Genomic DNA, 26210 nt, shown 5'->3' with positions numbered 1-26210 from the left:
CAAGGAAATGCATGACTGTAACAATCACAGAGATGTAGGCACACCCAGCCACAGGACATCCTGACTCACAGGCAGCTCAGCATGGCTGCCACATTGACACCTGATCCTCCTGTACATCCTCACTGCTACGAGGTATGAATATGGGAATGATAGCCACCCAGCAGCATTAGCTCCAGGGATGATGAATAGGACATTACATTCAGTGATCTGTCAGAACTAGTGTTAATTATCCAGCCCGCCTTTGGTTCAGTGCCTCTCTTAATCAGAACAATACACTGAACACAAACAGACTGAAGCCAGTTATCGTTTATAACTGTGGATAATTATGCCGAATTATCCAGGACACATTGAAAGGCTGTCAAATCACATTATGTTAAGTGTAAGACTTTGCAAGTGTAAGACTGAGTATAAATGGTCACATTTTTGCAGAAGTCTGGCGTTTTCCGCAAAACAGAATGGACCAAATAGTAAAGCCGTTGGTGGACACGTAGGCTGGCAACTAGCTACGACTTAGCTGAAGCTAACATCGCAAACAACATCTCTGACACATGTTTTATAACTTAGCCACAGTGACTCTATTGTTGTTTCAATGCCATTTGAATTTTCCTCATGTGTTTGTGTCGCTTTTGTTCTCTGCAGCTACGCTAACACAATGCGTGGGTATGACTGTGTGGGAGCTAGCCGGCTAACAGTTAGCTAACATGAGCCGGTTCCGCTGCAGCGCTTCTCGTCCTCGGTGCTCCGAGCAGGCACACTGACATCCGGCCGTGTTGTGTTTTACCTGTCAGACCTGGACATGGACCTGTCCGCCTCCATCCCCTCATCTGTCGGCTGTCCCTCCAGTTTACTGTCGCTGCTTGTTGTTGCCATGTCGGCTCGTCGCGGCGCCGAAACCAAACACTGACAGCGTCATGACGTTAGGAGACGTAAAATACTGTTATGTTTAATGTAATCGGGAAAATATGTCAAATTTCAGGCTAGCGTTATAAGACATGGTACACGGTGATTTAAATTACAAAAAAAGAAAAAAATAACTACGATTCAACAGTCTTCATGTCAGTCATTATTTTGTTCCTTTGGTTAGAGAGCGTGCAAAACCTCACGACAGTAATATTTACAAACATTTTTTTCACTTCTTTTTGCGACTACAAAGGGATCATTTGGCTCCAGCAGTTCAATATGTTAAATTGATTAACATATAAAATAAAACAGGCGTAAACAGAGAACAGAGGCGTTTTTAAGTTTCTGAAATATTGGGAGCTTGCCCAGTTCAGAATTCTTTAGATTTTTATCTGATATCTGCACCAGTTCAAGTTATTTTAACTTGCTACTTGAATGACACGCAGAGCACCCAAAATGGGTACGATCAAAAAAGACTGTTTGTATCAGTTTTAATACATTTATCATGTAAGTGGAGTAACAAAATATAAGTATTACTTACTTTTACGAAATTGTTTGGGCATTTTAAATAAAGCTAATAAATTATCTTTGCACGTTGCAAACAACTGTGTGATGTCAATTTGTTTATTTCAATAACAAGTAACGTTACCTCACAAAGAAAATAAATAATAAATCTAAATAATCATGTCGCTTAATAAGGTAGAGCAGATTTTCATTTATCCCATCAGTACTTGAACGCAGCTTTGCCGCGGTACTCATGAATGACGAGACGAAGAATCAGACGAAGCCACAAATGACCAAAAAGCCGTGTGAAAATGTATTTTTGAATCTTAAACTGCATAACTTAATGCATTTTTTTTAACATTTGAATTTTAAAATCTCATTCACTTACAGACTTGTTTATATTTAGCCTCTAGATAGTTGCAGCTACGAGTGAAGGATAACTTTAAAATAGATTCACGTGTTTTACATATTATCCATAAAAGCCAAAAATAACGAAGCCAAAACGTTCAAACATTATTATTAGATTGATATCAATATATGAATCTCTGATTATCTGTCATAGATTCATGTGCCATGTCTCATTAAGTGAGATTTCGTTAAATATTGCTTTATATTCCTAAGTATATTTCTACTTTATTTAAAAACTGTATAATACATTTCCATAAATCAAAAGTAAACATATATGTGTACACAGTTAGCAGAATGTAGCAACAAGGACATTTAAAGATATTTAATATTTAAAATGCTTTCTGTGCATTTTAAAGAAATTATTACATTTTGGTTGCAGATTGCATGCGATTAAAAGTTATTTCAAAGATGCTGATGCTCCTCAGCTCATTGATTGTGGTTGGTGCTGATGCTGCTCCATCAGGATGAGCAGCTGGAGGTGTCCTCCGTCTCCTCTGATCCTCTGTCAGCCTCAGCACCAGAGCCGGACCGTGTTCAGTCCCGCATCAGCAGCTGTGGTGAGCACACAGCTCCGTGTCTTATTCCTGCGGCTGCAGCTCCATGAGGCTACAACAACTCCAACCAAAAAAAAAAACAAAAACAAAAAACCAAACCTCCCTCAGAAACCCCGCATGTGGTTTCCTCCTGCTGCCGCCTCTCAGCACCGCAATGAAGGAATTAAGTCTCACAGAAATGAGGACTTTTCCCCGCATCGACTGAACGTCTGAGGACAGTGGACTTGTCGATTCTCACCTGCAGCATCCTCATCTACTTTTTTTTTAATTTTTGGGAAAAAAAATCACCTTTACTTATTTTTTTTTTCTCTCAGACTGGACACCGCAGGCTGAATAAATGGATAATAACGCTGCAAATTCGGAGAAATCTCACCTGATAGACGAGAAGAATGCAAAGATGTATTCCTTAAAACTGCAAAGGTGAGGGAAAAAAACATGCTTTATAAAACTGCAGCTGCATGGAGAAAATCAGTGCATATGTAATGTAATATTCTACTAAGTTCTGAACAATTTAAATGATAAATTTGGCGTGCGTTTTGTTATTTTCTTGTAAAAAAAAAATGCATCTAAAATAATGAAACCAACTATTTGACGTTCCAAGTTTAAACAAAGTGACCGGTAAGGAGATTTTTGTGATGCACAGCAGCAATTTAAAGTGGGAAAAGTTGAATCGTGCAGGAGGGAAGGACGTGGTGTGTTGTAACGGTTGGATGTAACGAAGCGGCGGTGGGAGCAGTTGTTACTGTGGTGCATGTTAAGCAGTCTGTCGCTCTTGCGGGCTGTTTTATGTGAATGAACAAATTCATTTCCATGCTTGGCTTGTTTCTGGACAGCCTGTGACAAATGGCCTCGGGGCCAGTTCACTGAGCAATGCTAAAAACTCATCATCTGTCATTAGAGGGGCCATGCAGCGGCTCCCTGCACGTCCAGCCTGCGGGGAGAGAAAGCACGGAGATTAGGAACACGGAGCAGACATGTAGGTGTTTACACCTGCAGGTGAGGGGACGACACGTGTGTTTGCATGAGAAAATACAAGTCAAAGAAACTGGCTTGTCAGAAAACAAGTAAATCATGCGCCAGTATGCCAGTAAAATAAAATCAACACCGATAAACATAATGATTAAAATTGCGTTGTTTTTTTTTACCCAGAGCATGCGTCTTTTCCCCCAGCAACTATCAAGTGCATTGTTCTGCAGAAATGATAGAAATCAGATTGATGGAAGGTTATTAAAATAAACAGCACGCAGGCCATAAAATCTAACAAAAAAAAAACTGAGCATTCAATTTCGAATAAATGTGATTTTTCTCTGCACAACCAAACCTCTGCAACAGATTCCCCTTCAGCTCCAACATAAAACCAGCTGCTGCAGACACACACCTGGTGCTGCGCAAAAAAAAAACACGCGGAGGCTCCTTTTAAAACGGCAGATATCACAATGCGTGGGATTAAATCAATTCCTGTTAAATTCACTCAACCGTCGATCACAATATTTTGCAGATTTAATTTTTATTTATCTTTTTATTTTTTGGAATATGTTGTTTTTCACAGGCCTCGTGATGCGCCTGTTCTCATTCATCTAATCAATAACTGCTCCAATCACGTAGATCACAGGGCAGTTAAGTGAACTGAGTCCTCTGATAAACTCTAAACTCCATAACGACTCTTTCTCAATTCTCTTGGAGAAAATTTGCGGATCAAAAGAGAGAATTTTTTTTAAATTACGTTTTTCACGCAGAGAAAAGGTAGCTGCACCGGTGCGTAAAAGAGTGATATACCCCTTTATTATTATTGTTTTGCCAGCGTTCGGGCTTTTAAAAATAGAAAAATATCTAAAATGAATAAATATAGCACAAAACATATAGTAATTGGGTCTATATGGGTTCACAGAGAGGTGTTGAGGGATAGAGGCAGATGTGCATATGGCGCTACATTTGGGATTTCATGCACCATTTGCGCCCTTCTTGTGGTGAGTGTTTACTGTGTCATCGTTAGCATTTTTTCCCAGCTGGTACTAAAGTGTTTTTTTTTTTTTCTTTTTTAAGAGTATGCATTTGGTGTTTACCTCTACACAAAGACATGTACATTGTAATCCATATATTTTTTAGAATCTTTAAAATTAACATTCAAAAAGAGAAAACTATACGATAAAATAAGGAAGTAAAATATACTCCAGATTTAGTTTTTTCAATTATAAGGAATGTCCACCACTAAATAAGAAGGGTCCTTCCTCCTTCATCATGTCATCCTTCTCTTGTAAAGGTCGCAGTTTATTTTAAGCAAGTTTTGGTTTTAAAAACTTTGTTTTACGTAGTTGAGGCAAAAATTGTCAGACAAGCTCACATTATGCATCACAGGATAAAACTGCAACTGACAGTTAATATCTTTCAGTATAAAATGTCAGAAAATATTGGAAAAGGTAATTATAATATATGTAAAATAGTGGCCAACAGCCCAAAATTCAAATATTTTGAGATTGTTATCTTATACTTAAAAACAACAGCAAATATTAAGAATTGAGACATTTTACATGACAATTAATTAGTCATCAAATTTGCCCAAAATTTGTTTTCTGTCAATCAACCAATTATTTCAACTTTAAGGCCAAGTCATACTTTTCATGTCCATGTGTTTGCAAGAGTATATATGATGTCAATTTCGTCCTCTAACCAAGTCAGGATCCACGTCCAGCCCATAATTCAGGATTGCATGGACCGGGAGCAGATGTAGATTAAAACAAATACTTACACTGAGAAAAAGCTGTCCAGTTACATCATTAAAAAGAGTTGTAATTGAATTACTGTTGGACTTTGGCAGAACTTTGTTTTCTACATGCTTTCCATCAGCATTGCCCAAACACAGTTGGAGGCTTTAAATTCCCAAAAAGGCATGTATATGGGCTGCACAGTGGATTGGTGGTAAGCACTGTTGCACTGCAGCTAGAAGATCCCCAGTTCGCATCCTGGCCTGTGATCTTTCTGCATGGAGTTTGCATGTTCTCCCTGTGCATGTGTGGGTTTGGTCTGGATACTCCGGCTTCCTCCCACAGTCCAAAAATATGCCGAGGTTAATTGGTGATTCTAAATTGTCCGTAGGTGTGAATGTGAGTGTGATTGTTTGTCTCTATAAGTAGTCCTGTGACAGATTGGTGATCTGTCCAGTGTGTCCCCTGTCTTCACATTAAACCAGCTGGGATAGACCCCAGCCCTCCCGCAACCCTAATGAGGATTAAATGGTGTATAGATGATGGATGGACTAATGGATGGATACCTGTACATTGTTAATAGAACCAGATTCAAAGTCAAGATCAGTCCTGCGCAAAGCATGATTTGTCTTTCGGATTCCTGTTTGGTTTCTGGGGAAATGATGGAACTGACTGTACAGTATATTGGGGGTCAGTAGCGGCCCAACAACTATTTTCTGCCCCTGGACCCACAGTAAGATGAATCCAGTGACCCTTTATAAGTTGTTTTAACATATAACTGATGTTTTGTTGAGGGTTTTTGAACAATACCACCAATGGTCACCACCACGACTCTGTGGTAGCGTCTGCTATTTTCTATGCAGTGGTCTGCTGGGGAGCAGGGAGCACTGAAAGGGACAGAAAGAGACTAAACAGACTGGTCAGGAGGGCTGGTTCTGTCCTGGACTGTTCCCTGGACTCCATAGAGGAGGTGGGTGAGAGGAGGATGTTGTCAAAGCTCACATCCATCATGGACAATCCCTCTCACCCACTGCATGACACTGTGGGGTCTTTAAGCAGCTCCTTCAGCAGCAGACTGAGACATCCACCCTGCAAGAAAGAGCGCTATCGCAGGTCCTTCATCCCATCTGCTATAAGACTTTACAACATCAGCATCACTGGCTGATGTTAACATAAACTGGACTATATCATTACCACCCCAAACCATAAAATTTGCACTGACATTCTTGCACTGCACATCTCTGCACTTTTAAACTTTATTCTTATTTTTATTTTTTCTGTTAAAAAATTTTGCCACCCTTGTATATATTGTAAATAAAGCTGCTGTAACAATGTAAATTTCCCCTGGAGTGGGGAGAAATAAAGAACTTTATCTTATCTTATCTTATCTTATCTATCACAGGGCTACATACAGAGTCAAGCAATCACTCTCACATTCACACCTACGGACAATTTAGAATCACCATTTAACCTCAGCATGTTTTTGTGACTGTAGGAGGAAGTCGGAGTGTCTAGACCAAACCTATGCATGCTCAGGGAGAACATGCAAACTCCATGCAGAAAGATCTCAGGAAGGCCAGGACGTGAACCAGGGTTCTTCTAGCTGCAAGGCGAAAGTGCTAACCACTGAGCCACTGTGCAGTCCGAATTAAGAATATATGGTAGAAATAATTAATACTGTAAACAATCATCAACTGAAGCCACAGTCCAGTAATTAATACAGTCGATAATAAAGGCTCAGCAGTTATTTTACGTCCTGATAAGCCACCAGAAAATATCAATAAGTCATAAACAAAGGCAACGCTTTGGTCCGTGTGCTCTGCAGCTCTGTAGCTGAACATGAAACATCAGGCAGTCCATTGTAGGAGAGATGAAAAGACCAGGACTGCAATTAACCATCTTTATTTATCTACTGATGATTGTCTTGGTTAACTGACTGGTTGATTGTTCTGTAAAATGTCAGTAAAATGTCTTGTTTTGTGTGAGCAACTGTCAAAAGAATCAAAAAATGTCAAAGATATGCAGTTTAAGATAACAGAAAAATAAGAAAACCAAAAATATTCACTTGTGAGAACCTGGAACCAGAGAGATGTGTCCATATTTAATTAGGATTTTCTATTGATTGACTAATCAATAAAGTGACTAACTGTTGTACTTCTAAAAAAGACTAATACAATTAATTAACTACACCCAGCTGATGACCAGCTGCCCTCTTCCTGTCATGGAGGACAAAGCTGACCTGCATTTGATGATTTTTTTTTTTTTTTATCACCGGTCTGGTTTATTTTGATGATCTTTGGAGATTTGGTGCACATACTGTAGCTCAGCAGAACATCCACAGAGAAAATGTTTAATGTTGAGGATTCACCTTCTTTCATTTTTGATTAATTCCCTGATTATTCACAAAGAAATACATCTTCATTCCCTCTCATATGTCTCTTGTCTGTTTCAAAAAAGGCAAAATGCATTATAAAAAATACTTAAAAAGTTATAACAAGACAATCAATTACAATATCAATCTACAAGACAATTTTTTCAATGCAAAACCAGCATAACACAACTATATTCTGTTCATATTGATGTCATACAGAGGTGGTACCAGCCAGTGTTTGGTATTTCTACTTGACAAGAATTCCAAACTATGACTCAAATACAAAAATAGCAATCGAGTTTGTGCCGATAGATTAATCCATTAATCATGTCAATTGTAGCTTAATCTGTTAAAATAACTGAAAGTACCTATTGATGTGTCTTCATTCTGTGAAGTAATGTGGAGTCTAACTTTAAACAGGACTTCTGATGCACTGAAGTGAGGAAAGTCTGCAAAATCCACCAAGTTCGCAAATATACAGAAATAATTTCTTTTTCACAAAAACAGCTAGATCATGTGAATGTAACAAGGTCATTTATTTACACTTAAAAGGTGAAACTATGGTCAAAAACACGACCAGTTCTAAATGGTTAAATCCTAAACTTGAGCCCCAGATTAAGCTGGAATATTGTGGGAGCATTTTTATAGCAGCTAGATGGGGAAAAAAAGTAATGCTTATTAATAAAAGACTACAGTTGATGATTTAGCATAGTGAGTAGATAACATCTTCACTGCATTCAGTAAAACCCAGCCAAAGAGTCAGAGCTTTGGTATAATATACAGGTGATCAACACTCATAGCATTAAATTCACTACTTGCCAATTCATCCCAGGGTTCTTCTGATATGACCCATCTACCTAAGCCTATTTACTGGATCGTTTGCTCACTGGTAAGTGTGATATTTCAGGCAGCACATGACGGCAGCACAACTGGCTGTGGGTTATTGGGTGTCTGGCAAAAGATGCTGAGTCTGTCACTGCTGCAGCCTCCAGAACGTTCTTCTAATAATAAGCAGTGAACTCAGTCTGGCTTTTCAAACACTTTAGTCACCAGCCTGATTTGTGGTGGCTTGACTTATAATATATTCAGATTAAAGGTTAATGTCTTGCTCCTTTTCAAACTGATATCAAGCAGTTTGAAAAGATTCACCTCAAAATACTCAACCATGTCTTGGCTTGTCAAATTAAGGCTTTTCTGAGGCAGCAAATGCTGATTATTGATATGCTACCATAGAAAATGATTATTGGAAAATGCTGATGTTGCGTATCAAATACAGAATTTCCATATAAAATTCATGTCAGTGATACTAAGGGCCTGGTTATACTCCTTTGTGGGAATGCACACAAACATGTAGTTGACCTGATTATATTGCTTTGTAGTCCACCCGGAGGACATGTTCTATAACATAAGCAGTATATCTACATCTGTGCATTCTGCATATGTGCAGCTGGTGTCCTTGTAGCTTAGTGTGGCTTAAAACGGGCAAGTACACCCTCTACTAAGGGAAATTATGTCACTCTGACCTTAATGGACCCTTGTGTACTTGCAAATGTGGAAAGTATAATATTAAAATATCATGTCCAAAACCATGCCAGTGTATCTGTAAAGCTGCACCAGCTAAATGTATCAGCATGCTAGCATGCTGTTGCTGTAACTACTCCACCAAGGAATGCAGCAGAGTTATGTGACGATCAGCGTACATTTATCCGTCTGTCTGTCTGTCTGTTAGCAACATTACTCAAAAATAGACTTACAGATTTGGATGAAATTTTCAGGGAAGGTCACAAATGACACAAGGACCAAGTGATCAGATTTTGGCAGTGATGCAACTTACAGTCTGGATCCAAGGATTTGTTAAAGATTTCTGCATCATTGTGAGATAGCGGCACAGAGTCGCTTTAACTATGACAAGTGGATGCTACGTCAGCTGCCTGCTGATGATCACATGATTGTGATCCAACTACAAATCCACTGCTGTGGACTTATCGGGACTTATCCGTTGGACATGATATGACGATTGAGCAGCCTTGGCGGAGTACTGCGCTCTCTTAGTGCTCTTCTTCTTGCTAATGTGTTGAGGCTAAACACATAGGAGTCACCATCTTTGTTCAGCATATTAGCATGTTAACATTAGCTATATCAAAATGGATAAGTTGAAATGCTGACTAGATGCTGCCAACAGTTATCAAAGTTATTCCACTTCATACTGAAGAGGACATGAACGGCTGCACCAAATTTCACGGTAACTCATCCAATCGTGGTTAACATAATTCACACCGGAGTAGTATGGCTTCATCCTTTGGGCACCTTGAATGTCTGTAAGAAATTACAGGGAAATCTGTTCATAAGTATTCAAAAACATTTGAGGAAAAGGTTAAAATATCAACCTGATGCTAGAGGAATACTTGGGGATCATCAAAATCGGTGGGGTTCAACCTCTGAGGACCAAAATTGCCAAATAACTCAACAATTCATTCAGTAGTTGTTGAAATATTTCAGTCTGGACCAAAATGTTGGACCAGCCAACCAAAACAACAATGCCATCCCTACATCTACACTGCTTGCATGGCTAAAAACACAAGTCACAACACAAAGACAAAACCAAACCTTTGACTCACTGCTCATATATCAAAATTTTTCAGCAATTTAAAGATCTCTAGTGTTGGTTCTTATCGAGGTCTCCATGGTTGGAATAACAACCAAGTCATTCTGAGCAAGTAGGATTATGAGCAGGTATTTCATCTTCCTCTGACATAGCTTGAAAATAGCAACTGGAATCAGGCCACAATAGACAGTATTAATGCAGACAGCTATACGAGAGACCCATAAATGTTTGGATAGCAAACAGCTAGCTGTTTACTCTAGTTTCTTGTCTGTTTTTTAAGTTGAGCAGCTTGGCTGTTGACTGTAGCTTCATATTTACCAGACAGACAACAGATTAAAACACATCATCTCACAAGTCTCAGCAAGAAAAGCTAATTACCCAAAATATTGAACTGTTCTTTTGTACCAGCCTATAAGAGAAGTGCAACATAATGCGAATAGGATTACATCACCCTACAAAAGCTTTTTCAATTAGAAAACCACTATTGTCAACATCAATATCGCTTCGACATGTCTGTTAAGCACCAGTATGTATCCCTTAAAAGACAAAGCCTTCAGTTGTTTCTCACTGCAGGCATAATTACGTTTGTCACCAAAAATATTGTATTGTGTTCTGATAGAGCAGACTGCAGTTATAATTAAATGCTTTTTTTCAGTGGACTTCTGAGGACTCATTTCATTTCACAGATCACTGAATATTACCTCAGGTGTCTGTGCTGCCAATGTTGAGTGTCAGTGAAAGAGCCAACAAACACTGTACACCTGCCCTGTGGGATATTGACAAACAGATGAACTCTATTTCAAAATGAATTCTAATATTGAGAGTATCGAGGCCCACCACGTGCTCCACATTATCATTTTGCCAACCAAGCATTTAATGTGGGGCTAAAGATAGTATTGAGTGCTTGAGGATGACTGCCACAGAACTGGTCAATCAATTACTTTGTTAGACACTAAGATCAAATATGAGCCCCAAGGCAATAACAGCAATTATTTATTACCTCTGGATTGCTTATCAAAGAAGTTTATTTGGCAGCTTACACCAGCACAAGCCACTCTTGTGTTACTGTTGGTTGTATTTAAATAAGAAATAATGCTTGATGATGTGCACCAAAAGGGAAGTGGAGCCTCTAAGGGCTGTAAAAATCCATAAATGCAAACCAATGAGTGAATTATCTTACTAAGTAGATGACTAATTAAGAATATTTGATTGTTTGGTAAAAGATCCCTGTTCGTGTCCTGGCCTGGGATCTTTCTGCATGGAGTTTGTATGTTCTTCCTGTGCATGTGTGGGTTTTCTCCAGGTTCTCCAGCTTCCTCCCACTGTCCAAAAACATGCTGAGGTTAACTGATGATTCCAAATTATCCATAGGTGTGAATGTGAGAGTGATTGTTTGTCTCTATGTGTAGCCCTGTGATGGACTGGTGATCTGTCCAGGGTGTCCCCTGCCTTCACTCTAAGTCAGCTGGGATAGAGTCCGGTCTCCCCTGCGACCCTAATGAGGATTAAGTGGCATATAGACAATGGATGGATGGATGATTTATTGGTTAAATATTTTCGACATTATGAAGCAATTTTTGATTTTCCGATAAATACCCAACATTGGAGCAGTTTGAAGTTCAGTGTTGTTCAAAGACACTTTGACCCACTCCAGCTAGAGAATCATAAACAGCAACATGTGCACCTGTGAAAGGATGGTGTTTATTTAAAAAGGATGGTATACGTAAAATGTATGTACTGAAGTGTAAAAACTTCAGTACATATCTGATTTTTCTACAAGCAGAAGGCAGCACCTCAGTAGTCAGAAAAGCAAAAGAATCATCACATTTCTTCGTGTTTTGGGTTAACTTGTTTGAAGTCAGTAGACTGCCAGAAACTATGTGTCAAACGTCACAGAGTCAGATTTCTAATCTGAACAGGGGCTTGGTTCACTGGCAAATCATTGTTCAGGTAAAATCACAACCTTAATGTCTCTATCCATCTATCTAACCCAGATGGACTGTTTGAGGTGTAGAGACATGACATGTTAATTCTTATTACTGATTAGTGGAGATTTAAAAGCACAATGGAACTATTTTACTACTCCAGAGTGTCTTGACTGTTCACAGCCCGCAGTCACTGAATAATTAGAGCTTTTTAGCAAACGCATTTGTGCTAAGGGGACCATTGTTCGATCACAATACATTTGGGCGAAACTTCAAAGATTTTTGTTTGAAGTTTCAGACTGGATCATTACTATTTAATGTATTCTCTTGAACCATTTAAAATAAATTATAGAGAAGATTAATTAATTAAAATCCTATAATCTAAATACTTCAATTAAATACCTCTGAATGCATTTTACCTGCTGATGAGGGCTCTCACAGCAAAAGAGCTACGAACTAAATTAGCTAAATTAGCATGCAACTTGATTCACTACTTTCCCAAATGTGGAGTGTCCCAAAGCTTTTTTATGCTTGTTCAATTATTTGTTCACAAATGTGGCGTACATTTAGCCCTATATAAATGGAGGGACTGCATTAGTAGCTGTAGCCATGGTAGCTGGCTAGTTATTTTGCTAGTTCCTCTCACCAATTAGGAGATTTTGTGATATCATGAATACAGACTTAAAACTGATTAGACATTCATAGTTATTGCCTGAACAATGTGCAGATGTCACAGTGGTGTTTAGCACGTAGTTGGATAAGAACTGTTGAACAGCTAACAAAACAACCTTAAATTAGAGTGTTAGATTTATATATATTCATCATTATTCATCAGTATTTCTCTCTGCTATCCTTTCCTCTCCCTACTCTCCCCTAACTCATTCATTTGCACAACTGACTTCCCCTCTTGACGTCCCTTTAGTTTGCCCCTAGTTATGCTGCTATAGGCCTAGGCTGCTGGGGAACCTCTCTTGATGCACTGAGCCCTTCTCTAACTACCTATGTATTTACTATATATACCATTATTGCATTACATTCACTCTGTTTCTTTCTGTGTCCTTTCTCCGAGTGTCCCTGGTCCCAGAGCTGGATGCTGGATGCTTCAGATGTGTGGCTGTGTTTTATGGTCCTTGTGTCCCACCCCCCCACCTCTCTACCTCTACCCCTCTACCTCTACCCCTCTATCTCTACCTTTCTACCTCTTCTGTCCCTCTCAACCCGCCCGGCCAGCAGGCAGATGGGTCCCCCCACATTAGAGCCGGGTTCTGCTCGAGGTTTTTTTCCCTGTTACAAGGGTGTTTTCCTTGCCACTGTCGCCTTTTGGCTTGCTCTGGGGGTCAGGCATATGGGTTCTGTAAAGCGTCTCGAGACAATTTGACTGTAATTGGCGCTATATAAATAAAATTGAATTGAATTGAATTGAACTCCATCTGGTCGAGGCAGATGGCTGCCTTCCCTGGGCCTGGTTCTGCCGGAGGTTTCTTCTTGTTAAAGGAGAGCTTTTTTCTTCCTCCTGTTGCCAAAGTGCTTGTTCAAAGGGACTTGTTGGATTTGTTGAGTTAATAATATAGTGACCTCACTATATGATGTGCACTGAGATGACTTATGTTGTGAATTAGTGCTATATAGAGAGAACTGACTTCAAATTTATATTGTGCAGAAAGTGTTTTAAGTAGTCAGAAAAGCTGATTTAAAAAAGAAAACTCCATTAGAAAATAAACAAACTAGTAGAACAGATGCTAGGTGGGAGTGTTTTGCTTAGACTAACAGACAATTCATCTCCCCTGACAATGTGTTGTTGTTGTCCCACAGCATGCCATGCAGTGTGTGTTTTTGTGTTTATTGTCTGAGGACATTTTGTACAAATCCTTTATAAAGCATATTTTATCTGCACAGACTGGAATATATCATCACCCTCAGGCTTCACAATGCCGGAGTGTGCATGTGTTGTTCATATGTAGATTATGTGTGTGTTGGGCTTATCGTGTGGACGTGTGTGTGTTTGGGGTGTGTTTTCTCTCATGTCTCAGTGGTGTAATTGAACAGAATCTGTTTTCCACTTGACTGGTTCTTTTGATCCTGGACATCCCCTAAGACGAGTGTGTGTGTGATAAAGGCTAATCATGCAACGCTCGCAATCTCCTATGTGAAGTGCGCGGTATAAAGCGTGTGTGTGTGGTTATCTCTAGTGAGGCCAAATTAGTTTTTTCCACCTCATTAGCCATATCATCGCATCCCCCCGCCTCACCACACATGGCAAGAACAGCAACCTGGCTGTGTGTCTGTGTGTTTGATAAAAATGGAAAAGTCAGCATTTTCTTTTGCTCTCGTGAATAAAATCCTGTCCAGTGTCTGTGCTGTCAGAGGTGAAGTATTTGTACATGTGTAATTCCCAGGATTACCACTGAATATTCCAACATTTATTCATTCATTGTAACCAGATGGAGACATTAAAAACAACCCCCATCAAGAAGATATGATGCTGCTTGAATAAAAACCTACTGACTTTACGGAAACACAGATTTTCACCTGAAAGACCTAATAAAAAAAGGAAAACATATACTATTCATTTTGCTCTTACTGTTGTAATTTGTATGAGTGGTAAGACCACTATGTTTACCAAGATTAGCAGTAGTGATAGAGCAAAAAGCTTAACCCCTCTAAAAGGAACAGTCCAACATTTTGAGAGCTACCCTTATTTGCTTTCTTGCAGAGAGTCAGGAGAAGATTGATAGTCTCTTATATCTGTATGGTAAATATGAAGCTTTAGCTGGCAGTCAGCTTAGCATAAGGTCTCTCTGGTCATTGATTTAACCCCTAAAACCCCATGTCTGTGAATCTAAATGATTTATTTTGAAGTATTTTTTGACATAATACTCTATTCCTGCCTTAAAATGGCTTAAATGTCTGCATTGGGATTTTGGTCCAACAGGATCCAGCACAAATCCCATGGAATCAGGTGGTTCATATTTAGCTCAAAACATATTGTGGGACCTAGAATTTACAGCAACCGGAAGGATAGAGTCAACAAATAAAACTGAAAAGAACACTGAAGCAACACAAAAGGAAAGCAAGACAATTTTGACGTGTACATACATTTCTCACAGAGATGGAAAAGAAATGGACTTTGTTACAACAAATGTACAATATCGACTCAAATGTGACACCTCTGGGTTGAGGTGACATACCTGTTAAGTTCTCCCCAGTCAAAGTAGCTCCCCTTCAGAGACAAAGCACTGCACATATTAAACAAATGTGTACTTACTGCACTAGAATAACTCATTCTTATGAATATAATTGTCATTTTGCTACATTATGACTGACAGCTGTGCATCTCTTAATTATTACTACACAGTAAACACCAAAATCAATGGAACGCTTCCTTGTGCGGGCGTGAATGTTTGCAGGAGTAGGTGGAACTGAACACGGTCATTGCAGAGCTGGAGCTAATGATCAGAAATGAAGTAGTGGTGGGATTAAGAAGACAGTCTCACACAGGGCTTTGCTCTCCATGTGCAGGTCAATAGTCCCCACCTCTTTCTTAATATGCCCCTCACCAATCACTGCTGCTTGGACATGCCAGCTCACCCATGACTCTAAAATGACTTTACTCAATGCAAGTTGTAATATTGGAGTAATTCAGCTGGACATGTTCAGTTCTAAAGAAGAATATATCTTCATCCTTAAAACTGAAACGATTGATTCTTTGGGCTTAATACGTTTGAAAACCCAGACGTCTTATTTTGCTTGTGATGTATCTTCTAGTGCATAAATTACTACCATATGGACATGTTACCATAATTAAAAACTTCATCTTCAATGGAGAGGGTCTAGAGAGCTTGTTTTAACAACATCTAAATGTTTGTTGGCTATAACTTGAAGTTCTTTGCTGTGTAAATGAAGAAACTCTTTACTCACTGCCAACAACAATCGATTTCATCTGGTTCATCTCCACTGGATGACCCTCCTCACCATTTTTCCCCTTTAGTGAACATTGATTGCAGTACACTTTGTCAGGTTTACACTTTGCAAACCGTTGTGTCTCTTCCAAATGATACAGTGCTCTGTTCCAACATTTGCTCAAAAAATCAATTCGCTCAACATTTAATACACTGTAGATTTGCTGCTATGAACAAGTAGCCTAATGCCACGTAGCCACACATTTAATCAGTTGTGAAATCAGATAGCCCAGACTGATATCACGAAGAGACCTGTTCATTCTCTATGAAAACCCCCTTTGTGTAGAATACGTTACATTTTTTTTTTACTGTTCTGATGGTATTGTTGTGTTTGTTTAAAAAAAAAAAAAAAAACACCTGAAAAAATGAATGTAGTTGTAGGGTGGAATAGAGGTTTACCCTTTTTCAGTCACATAGTCCTTTTTTTTGATACTGCCCAACAAATCTTACAACCTCAAAAACCATTATAAATAATCAAAACACAATTTGTGTACCTTTAGTTGATGGAGGCGACACACAGACCTCAAAGTGTTAACAGGAGCTGAAGTCTGAGTTGCTGCTTCCAGTTATTTGTAAAAGTCTTTACTCTGAGTTGATTAAATAGCTGCAGCATCAGACAGCAGCAGGATGAATATGAAAGTGTTGATCTGAATCTAACAGTAACAACACTGTAACTACCAAACATGTCATCAGGTAGTCGAGGAACAATGAAAACACATTTTATTGTATCCTAAATTGCTCTTCTCCTGTTCTGTTTTGATCAACTATCATCCAAATAGCCAAAACCTTACCTGTGCATATATTGATCTATGTACATCAGACAGTTAGTGACATTAACTGTGAAATAAGAAACCAAGATAAATCAGCAGGATTTCTTAACCTTCATGCTGACGTATGTTCCAACTAGTCTACATACAACATGCGTATAACAGAATTGATGAAATTTAGCTATGTCTTTTGGCTTTGGTGAGCCACCCTATAATTTTCAGTGGTCTACCTTGCCACCTCCAAGGAAAGTTTCTGGAAGCATCCCTGACCACAGTTCCCTGGGGCACACAATCATAGGTCTTCTCCAAGTCAAGAAAATGCATGTTTTACGTGGTTTTAATTATACAAATGCAGTCAAAGTTATTGTACCAGCATGCTTAAAATAAGGGTATGTTAGAAATGCATGCAAGCTATGAAAGCAATAAAAGTGAATGTTCTTGTAATTGTGAGGTTAGGATCTCACAATTAATCAAATTGTTGCAAAACAAGGTTTGCAGTGTTCTGTCTTCACTGTCAGTCATGTGCTTCTATACATAAAAACCTGTAAAAACAGAAAGGATTGGCCATGGCCCTCCTCATTAAAATACACTCTCTGTATCCCTACAGCTCCTTCCCAGACTCCAAAGAGCAGTACCCAGACTTCCCATTTAAGAATGGCGGTATGTCCGGAGCCATTGAGCTGAAACGACCTGTCGGCAGCCACTGTCATGGTCCCAAAGCTTCCACGTGTGAGGAGAGTGTGGACAAGGCATTGGCCAAGAAGAAACTCTACATCGCTTCAGCAGTCTGCCTCGTCTTCATGATTGGGGAGGTCATAGGTAAAGAACCTCAGGAAACACAGAGAGAAGACAGTCATTTCTGTCATATAATGTATGTTTATAAATTGAGGAACTACTGCATCCTTCTTCCATTAGCTGGCAGCTCTCCTTGGTGGACAAAAAAAGCTGGTGACCTCCACAATCGCTTGATTGTTACAGAAAGCCTTAGGATCTTCAAAAATATAACTTGTCCCTGGAAAATCTATGATGGGCTGCACATGGTCTTTCAGATTTTGCTACACTTTAAAGATCACATATTAGAGAAGCAAAAAAAACCCAAAAAATTATTTTTAGGAAGACAAAAGCACAGAAACAACAAGAAATCGTTGAGCTTTGAGCAATCATCTGATTTTGGCAGTTTGCATAGATCCCTTTCAGGTAACATCAGGCTACCTCCAATTGTGGTGGTGTCTGACAAAAAGTCTGATCCTACGGTTGAAACGGTACATATATACATCCTGAAATGTTCAGTTCTGTTTGTAATTTTGGTACAAGATTTTGGTATATCCTGCGAATGGTATATCCTGTAATTGCTTTAAATTACAGGCTTAATCTACCTCTAAAAGTCTAAAATAGATGTGATTAAAAGCTGAGGATGTTATTACTCAGAGGGTGCTCTCATGGCTGTTGAGTGGTGACACTCCTTGTCAGCAAGTTTTAAAAGTCAATTCTCTTACCATGTTCTCACTAGAAAAAGCATGAAACTGGCACGGCTTCGCATCTGACAGATTTTTAAATTTTTTTTAATCTGTTTTGTTGCTTCTTTTCTCTTTCAATTGAATTTATTTAATTTCCTGTTTTACCGCAGGAGGCTACCTGGCTCACAGCCTGGCCATCATGACGGACGCAGCCCACCTCCTGACAGACTTTGGCAGTATGATGGTGAGCCTGTTCTCGCTGTGGATCTCCTCCAGACCACCCACCAAAACCATGAACTTTGGTTGGCACAGATCAGGTCAGAACGAGAGTTCAGATTCGTCTGACTGGGTGGATGAATAGAGAACAGATGGATGGATGTAGAGATGTTTGTAAAAGCATTTACTGATAAACTGGTAAGTATTGAGAATGGATGAATAATAGAGGGATCATGAAAACAGTCCTGGATAAACATTCCGACCAGCATTTAATCAGTGTAGGAATGTGGATTTTTCTTTATTAAGCAGCTGTCACCAAATTATAGATGATTATTTGTTTGTCTACAGCTGCAGCACTCCCCTGCCGTTACTTTCCTGTGAGAGACAGGTGCTGAGCTGCTCTGACAATGAAAAATTGACATTATTTTTTTACAGTCCTCTTCTGTAAAATGATGAAATGTTTAACTACATCATTAAAGTGATTAGGATTCCTGCTTCTCTTCCCCCCACAGAAATCCTTGGGGCCTTCATCTCAGTCATGTCCATCTGGATCGTCACAGGAGTTCTGGTCTATTTAGCCATCGAGAGGATTGTTCGCAACGACTATGAGATAGACGGCCACGTAATGTTGGTCACCTCTGGGTGTGCAGTCATCGTCAATATTATGTGAGTGCTCCTCACCTTAATGGGTGTTCAGATAGTACATTACAGCTCGTAATTGTTTGATTCCAAATGCATGTCGCTGTAATAAGGTTTCATTTAAAGCTGCACGCTCCATGACAGTGCAAAAAAATCCCATTTGAAAACTATATTATATTCAGATTAAATATTTCTTGAAAGATCCTGATATTTCCCAGGAATTCTAGCTTGGTGTGCAGCTGTGTGTAGTGAAACAAAGATGTCCACTGAAACCTCATTAACACTCGGCTCAGCTGGGTTTGCTGCTTAACTTGAAATGTTTAATGAGTTTAATGCTTAATCAGCTGTAACTCTGTATTCAAAAGTAAAGGCAGTTCAAGTAGTCTTGAATCAGACATCCAGGCCTCCATTCCCGAATTAAAGACAAATCATTACAACTGAACACCCAAAAACAATTAAAATAACTCACCAAAGTGGCAGCTTGCTACTGATTTTCCTTCTCTGCCACTGCACAGTGTGATGACCTCTTTACAACATAGTCTCACTGTTATGGTTACTGGAAATTTGTGAACCCAAATGAGAATACACAGAGTGGCACACAGGTGGGTACAATCAGATTTCTTTATTCTGATCAACAAATAAGTTGCCACTAAGGCTTGAAACTCACTAAAGGAGGGAGGAGGTGGGGAAAGCAGGCTCCAGAGGCTTGGCAGTCCGGGAGGCACACACCGGCGCTGATGGCACTGTGATTCTTCAGCTTTCAAACATTCACTCATTTCCATTAGTCTGACAGCTCCTGAATGTATCAGCTTCATGTCTGAATGAGTAACCTGGTCACCTTTTTGTAACAGTTGCAATGGCAATCTTACTGGGTTGGACCTCTTAGCATTTCTGTTCAATCTCAAATCTCACATTTAAGAATGTGCAGTCATGAAATGTTTGACTTGCCCACACAACAATGATACACATTTGTATGACGCCTGTCTAGCAGCCAGTTTGACACAACCCCGAACAAAAAATGAACAGCTTCCTTTGCAGCTCACTATTATTTCCTTTACCAGAGCTGCTTCTGGTGGAGCTACACCTCTCTGCGTGTACTCATTTGCTGGAAGGGGATTCCTGAATTCAATTGTGTGGTGTTTTCGTGGTAACATCGGCCATAAGTTGTGGCAACAACACTGCATTGTAAATGCAACATGGCATTACTGATGGTGTCTAGAAGCCACTGAGATTAATGTTTTAGCACACAAAAAAGCAGGAAATGCAAAGGCATAATGTCAAATGGACATTTTCCTCAGGTATAAAAAGACTAAGAAAAAGTTTATAGAAGTAATATTATGTTACTTTAATTAGCTTCCATGACCTCTGAAATTTCTGAAAATGTCAGCAAACTGGTTACAAATTGAAGCAACTTCAGCTTTCAGAAAAACATTCACTTGGTGAGTACAGATTGTATAAACCACATGGTTTCATTTTCCTTCTGTTTTTAATGTGAAAATTTCAGTTTGAAACTGAGAGCAAGGCTGCACAGTGGCTCAGTGGTTAGTATTGTTGCCTTGCAGCTAGAAGATCCTTGGTTTGTGTCCCAGCCTGCCTGGGATCTATCTGCATGGAATTTGCATGTTCTCCCTGTGCATGCATGGGTTTTCTCTGAGTTCTCTGGCTTCCTTCCACGGTCCAAAAACATGCTGAGGTTAATTGGTGATTCTAAATTGTCTGTAGGTGTGAATGTGAGTGTGATTGTTAGTCTCAATATGCAGCCCCATGATAGACTGGTGACCTGTCCAGGGTGTCCCGTGCCTTCACCCTAAGTCAGCTGGGATAGACTCCAGTCTCCCTGCAACCCTAATGAGGATTAAGCAGTATATAGATAATGGATGGATGATTTGAGACAGGCTGCACAGTGACTCAGTGGTTAGCACTGTTGCCTTGCAGCTAGAAGATCCCCGGTTTGTGTCCTGGGATGTAGGCTAGCTGGAACTCAGAACAAGAATTTACATGAAAGCATATGTTCCTTGGGTGTCATTAAGCAAGGCAACACAACTGAAGTACTTCTATTTTTTTGTCCTACAGCATGGCCTACATCCTCCATCATTCGACCACCTTCCATGCTCATGGCAGCGGCTATCACCAGATCGATGAGGACGGTCAGAGCCCCGTCTCTTACGGCCACAGCCACACTCTCCTCAGCGGCCATGGCAACACCAGCGTCCGCGCTGCCTTCATCCACGTGGTTGGAGACTTGCTCCAGAGTGTCGGCGTCATGGTGGCAGCAATCATCATCTACTTTCGGGTCAGATATAGATCACATTCATGTTAGGGTGAAACTGAAACTTCAGTTTGCTGACATTGGCCTTTCAAAAAAAAAAAAAAAACATATCGCAAATGAAGACCTAAAAGATGCAGATTAACAAGCATACCACATTTTTAAAAGTTTTTATCAGTGTATTGTCTGACTGCTAAATGCAAGTGATCTGCAGCAATGATTTGGGCGAACTATAAATACATTTATTAAAGATTTAGGATTAAAATTTGCTCTTGCATTTTTATCATATATTCTTTGTAAGACACATCTTATTACCAAAAATGGTGACTTTAGTGGGTTCTTTGAATTTGGCTCCAAATCTCAAGCATCACTTGTAGAAAATGGCTAAGAAAGAATGAATCCTCTCATTTATTTAAAGTCTTGTTTGTTATGGATGAAAGGTTAAGCATTTTTGTCATCATGCAAGATGTTCCCAGTTTATTCTGCCCTGAGCATTTTAAAGCCTCATGACTGAGGAAAACACCATCTGATGTCTCTTTTCTCACTCTGTCAAATCTCCATAATCTTCTCTCTCTTCCAGCCGGAATACAAGGTTGCAGATCCCATCTGTACCTTCCTGTTTTCTGTCTTTGTCCTCTGCACCACCATCACCATCCTCAGAGACGTCTTCAGGATACTCATGGAAGGTACTGGACCAAGGGATTGACACCTTCTTCTCTTATTTTTAAAGCCCCCTCGCTTTGAAATCAAGTTTTTTTGTGAGTGTGTGTGTGTTTTTTTTATATGGTAGAAGACATATTAAGAGCAAAATAAAGTTCACACCATATCTGAGCATTTCTGTCTTGAAACTGCAGTCTCAAAAAACACAGATTCAAACCCACATACAACCTTGGATAAAGACAGGTTAGCTGCTTCCCGTGCTTCTTATGCAAAACAGAGCTTACAGTTCTGTTTTAAAAGAAATAGTGTGACATTTGAGAAGCGCAGCACTACAAATGAAACTACAGCCAGCAGCAGGTTAGCTTATCTTAGCATGGACAGTGGAAATGAAGAAACCACTGTCCAAACATAGCTTTAGTTTCAGCAGACACCCAGACAGCATATTTCCATAAATGCTGCATTTATTACGACCCAACTCACTCTGGAAAGTGAAATAAGGTCTCGGTTGTACCAAAGTGTAAAGTATTTAATGAATGATGGTGTGAAAGAAAGAAAAAATAATAATTTAATACAAACAAAAGAGGAGTTTTAACTCTAACTTTTCTACTTGCTAACTAATCCTACTTTAATAAATACAGAAATAAACAAACAAATAAATGAACGTAGCTAATCACTGTCCAGCTATGGTTTTGTTTTTTAGGAAAGCATCGCTACAAATGAGACCATAGCCAGAAGCAGGTTAGCTTATCCTAGCATGAAGACGGGAGCAGCTAACCTGACTGTCCAAACATACAGTACATTCATATTTAAAAGACACATGACAGAGTTGCATCAGTCTTCTTAGCTAACTTTTGTCTAGAAAGACAAAATGCATACTTTCATAAGTACTGAAGTATTCCTTTAAGGTGAACTGAAGTGATATTTCTGACCAACACACAGCTGTTTTACGCCTGCAGCTGTGAGCAAGCTGTTAAGTTCTGACCTGATCTGACAAGGTCAAAATCATATGATGCCGAAGGAAGTCATGTCATGTGTCTTGATGTGTAAAATATACTTTTATCAGGTTTGGAAGAAGTACTCACATCCGTTACTTAAGTAATGGTATCATTATGGCAATGTAAAAATTCTCCAAATCAAGTAAATGCATTGCATGAAAAAGTATTAGCAGCAAGTAACAGTACTGGTTTGGTCCCTCTGACTGATGTATTATAATTATTATTCATTACATTATTAGATCATTAATAGTGAATGGTGAATGTGTCAGCAGCAGGTTACTGCTGTAGCTGCTGCAGGTTTGAACTAGTCTTTATCCAGTTTTGTATGCAGGAACAGCAGATCAATGTGGAGTCCAAACATGATTAGTTGGATAACTGGAAAGAAGAAAAAACAAACTTCTGATTCACAAATCGGTGATCATTTGAACATTTACTCAAATGAAACCATGCGAGAGGCTAGGTTTACTGTGGTGTTGACTCATAGACATCTCATATGTTAGTCCAGCTACATACTGCTTTTTGTGAGACATAAGAAACCAAAAACATTGGCAACTACTAGTTTAGTCTTGAACAATGTCTTATATCTTAAAATGTATATGTTGTGTTATATCATTATTTGTGTAAACTTTTCAATAAAAATCTAACTAAAGTTGTCAGATTAATACTTTGGAGTAGAAAGTACAATGTTTCCCACTGATACGTAGTGAAGTGGAAGTACAAAGTAGGATAAAGTGGAAATACTTGAATAGAATTACCTCAGAATTGTTGTTTGTTTGGTATAACTCACTTATGAGTTAATGACATTATTGGCATCAGTGGCATTTATACCCATGAATTTAGTCAAATATGAATACACCTTGTAGGCCTGAAGGTTGGTTTAATAAAATATATTTCAGCTTATTGTGTACTTGTAGTACAAAGCTACCTAAGTAGACTGAAAGTCTCTAATCTGTGTTTGTTTGTGCTCCACAGATTCACAGACATACTGTGGGATATGTAATGTGAATATCTGTGGCGTCTTGTGTTTCAGGATCTCCTAAAGGAATCGAGTTTAACTCAGTGAAGGAGGTGCTGCTGACTGTGAAAGCTGTGAAGTCCATGCACTCTCTGCACCTGTGGGCTCTGACTCTGGGTCAGACCCTGGTTTCTGTCCACCTGGCCATAGGTAATCTAGCACATTGATCCACCAACAGCAAACTACAGCAGAGCACAGAGAAATGCACTGGAGTTAACTAGAGAACCAGTAGCACAGTATCAAAAATAATTAGAGCCCAGAAAAAGTACATTCATGTCTGATATAAAACAACAAATTGCAGTTAACAAGGGTAGATGAGACAGATCTGTGATAGCAGCAGCACGGAAATGCATTTTTAAAAACATTTTTGGTGATTTGCTGGGGAGAATATTTTCAAGCATAGATGGCCTAAAAAGGATGCATGAACTGAACTGAACTTGCACAAGAGAACACCACATTCTGTTTTAAAGCTCTCAGGACAGCTCATTTAGAATTTATTTGAGCAGACCTTTTTGTCGCAAGACTGACCTAAAATGTGCTATTTAGTGAAGCGATGAAATTGGAGAGTTTTCGGTGTTTCACCCTATTCCAACCTACTGATTAATGATCTGTACAAAGAAGATATTAAATATCAACGACAGGTCACATTTCAGCTTCGTTTGAAAAAATATCAAGGAATGCCGGTCAGATCTAGTGACCCCCACTATACTATTATACTATTGGTTGCATTATTACACCAGATACCAACCATTACTCCAGAATTGAAAAGGTCAATTGACAGAAAGTCATTTTTAGGCAACTACAATTTCCACCTCATGGTCTTATGCCTTCACTAACGAGCAAAGTTGTGCTTTCCATCCATGTCTGTCCAGAATCATAATATATTTTATGTAAAATATACAGTATACAGTATGTAGATAGGACTTTGAAGGAATTTAGTAGCTACACATGATAAATCCGTATCACTGAGTCAGTATCAAACCAAATGTGAAATGTTTCACAATCTCTCCTTCAAGTTGTGGTGTTAAATAATGGTCATAAAAATATTTTTTCAGAACATTATGATGGCACCTTTTGGATATCAAATGCCATCACTTCATAGTTTAACCTATTAGACATTTTATTTATTTTATCATATCTGGCCCCGTGATTGGCTCCATGACAATGCTTCCAAAAGTGAACTGATCTGCATTAACCGCATGTTAATGTCCAACTTTTCAGCAGAAATGAAAATGTTTGCAACCTGGTACAAATAAACTGGTTTGGTTTCCACAACAAATGTCCTCATTCATGTTAACTGTACCAGAATAAATTTCCACATAGTGACAGGTGGGGGCCTTCTTAGGACAAGACTAAAAATCAGGTACAGTACATACCACAATGTTCAAAGTTTTCTCTGTGGTACTTTCTGAAAAACCAAACTTTACAACACATGAGCTCAATATAAGATAAAGGTCCTAAAAGTAGACTTTGCTATAAATGGGACTTTTCTTCATGCTGCATGTAATATGTGTAAAACAATGTAGAGAAGAGAAGTTGGAGGAAAACACTTCAACTTGTAGGTCAGACTCATTGTGTCGTTTTCTCTTCCTGTCAGAGGAGGGTTCTGACCCTCAGTCGGTGCTTCAGGAGGCCACCGACCTGCTCCACACCAAGTTTGGTTTCTACAGCACCACCATCCAGGTGGAGCTCTACTCTGAAGACATGAGCCACTGCTCCCACTGCCAGGACCCCAGTGACTGATACCACACTGGACTGGAATGGACTGGACTGGACCCAACAGGACATGTAACGGCTCAGACACATTGTCATTCTCTCTGGGTGGGCTGGATCCCAGTTCACAGTTCCTGCTGAAGGAGTAGGAGGAGTATCAGTAGATAGTTGTGATCACCTTTAACTCGTACAAAAGTAGACAGTAAAATCATCCATGTGCTGTATATGCCGATGCTGGAGCTCCATGCTAACATGCAGTCCTTCTCAAACTCCCATTTCAGAGGAATTTTTTTTTTTTTTTTAATCAAATACTGGAACGGTGTCTCAAGAAGAATTTGGGTGAAACTGTTTGCTGGGTTGATTAAGTGCTGGAAATCTATCAAGACTTATAAAATGGGTCCCTAATTGATAGACTTACCAAAATATTGACTTTTTGATTATTGATCAGATTTGCCAGCTAGCAGTTATTTTACAGTAAGCACAAACTGTCCTGTCACCGCAGCTAAATAACAAACTAGAGACTTTTTTTTTGTCTTTGTGTTTAAATGAGTTCT

At 39.2% G+C, this 26210-nt stretch overlaps 2 protein-coding genes across 3 annotated transcripts in view; one reads left to right on the top strand and one right to left on the bottom strand.

Annotated features, from left to right (window-relative positions):
* The window catches only part of si:ch211-243j20.2 (uridine-cytidine kinase-like 1), a 34152-nt gene extending 33249 nt beyond the window's left edge, over positions 1 to 903 (bottom strand). For both annotated transcript variants that reach the window (XM_023279984.3, XM_023279983.3), the window contains exon 1: positions 782 to 903. In XM_023279984.3, the coding sequence (XP_023135752.2) occupies positions 782 to 870 (89 nt within the window). In that variant the 5' untranslated portion in view covers positions 871 to 903. The remainder of the gene's footprint in view (positions 1 to 781) is intronic.
* A 1293-nt stretch (positions 904 to 2196) lies between these two features.
* slc30a2 (solute carrier family 30 member 2) lies at positions 2197 to 25955 on the top strand. The gene is made up of 8 exons (XM_023279999.3): positions 2197 to 2786; positions 17303 to 17514; positions 18323 to 18469; positions 18881 to 19034; positions 21081 to 21300; positions 21854 to 21959; positions 23959 to 24093; positions 25541 to 25955. Exons 1-8 carry the CDS (start codon positions 2704 to 2706, stop codon positions 25684 to 25686), a joined length of 1203 nt encoding a protein of 400 aa, XP_023135767.2. The 5' UTR covers positions 2197 to 2703; the 3' UTR covers positions 25687 to 25955.
* The last annotated feature ends 255 nt before the right edge of the window (positions 25956 to 26210 follow it).

The sequence above is a fragment of the Amphiprion ocellaris genome, chromosome 12 (assembly GCF_022539595.1).
Source record: "Amphiprion ocellaris isolate individual 3 ecotype Okinawa chromosome 12, ASM2253959v1, whole genome shotgun sequence".
NCBI classification, from domain to species: Eukaryota; Metazoa; Chordata; class Actinopteri; family Pomacentridae; genus Amphiprion; species Amphiprion ocellaris.
The sequence above is the reverse complement of the archived record's forward strand: the minus strand, read 5'-3'. Positions and strand labels throughout refer to the sequence as shown.

What these genes read in the sequence shown, in the direction of transcription:
- slc30a2 (XM_023279999.3), top strand. Translation starts at nt 2,704, where the DNA reads ATGGATAATAACGCTGCAAATTCGGAGAAATCTCACCTGATAGACGAG. An exon ending in CTTTGGTTGGCACAGATCAG is followed by an intron (nt 18,470 to 18,880) that starts GTCAGAACGAGA and finishes TTCCCCCCACAG; the next exon opens with AAATCCTTGGGGCCTTCATC. An exon ending in GCAGTCATCGTCAATATTAT is followed by an intron (nt 19,035 to 21,080) that starts GTGAGTGCTCCT and finishes TTTGTCCTACAG; the next exon opens with CATGGCCTACATCCTCCATC.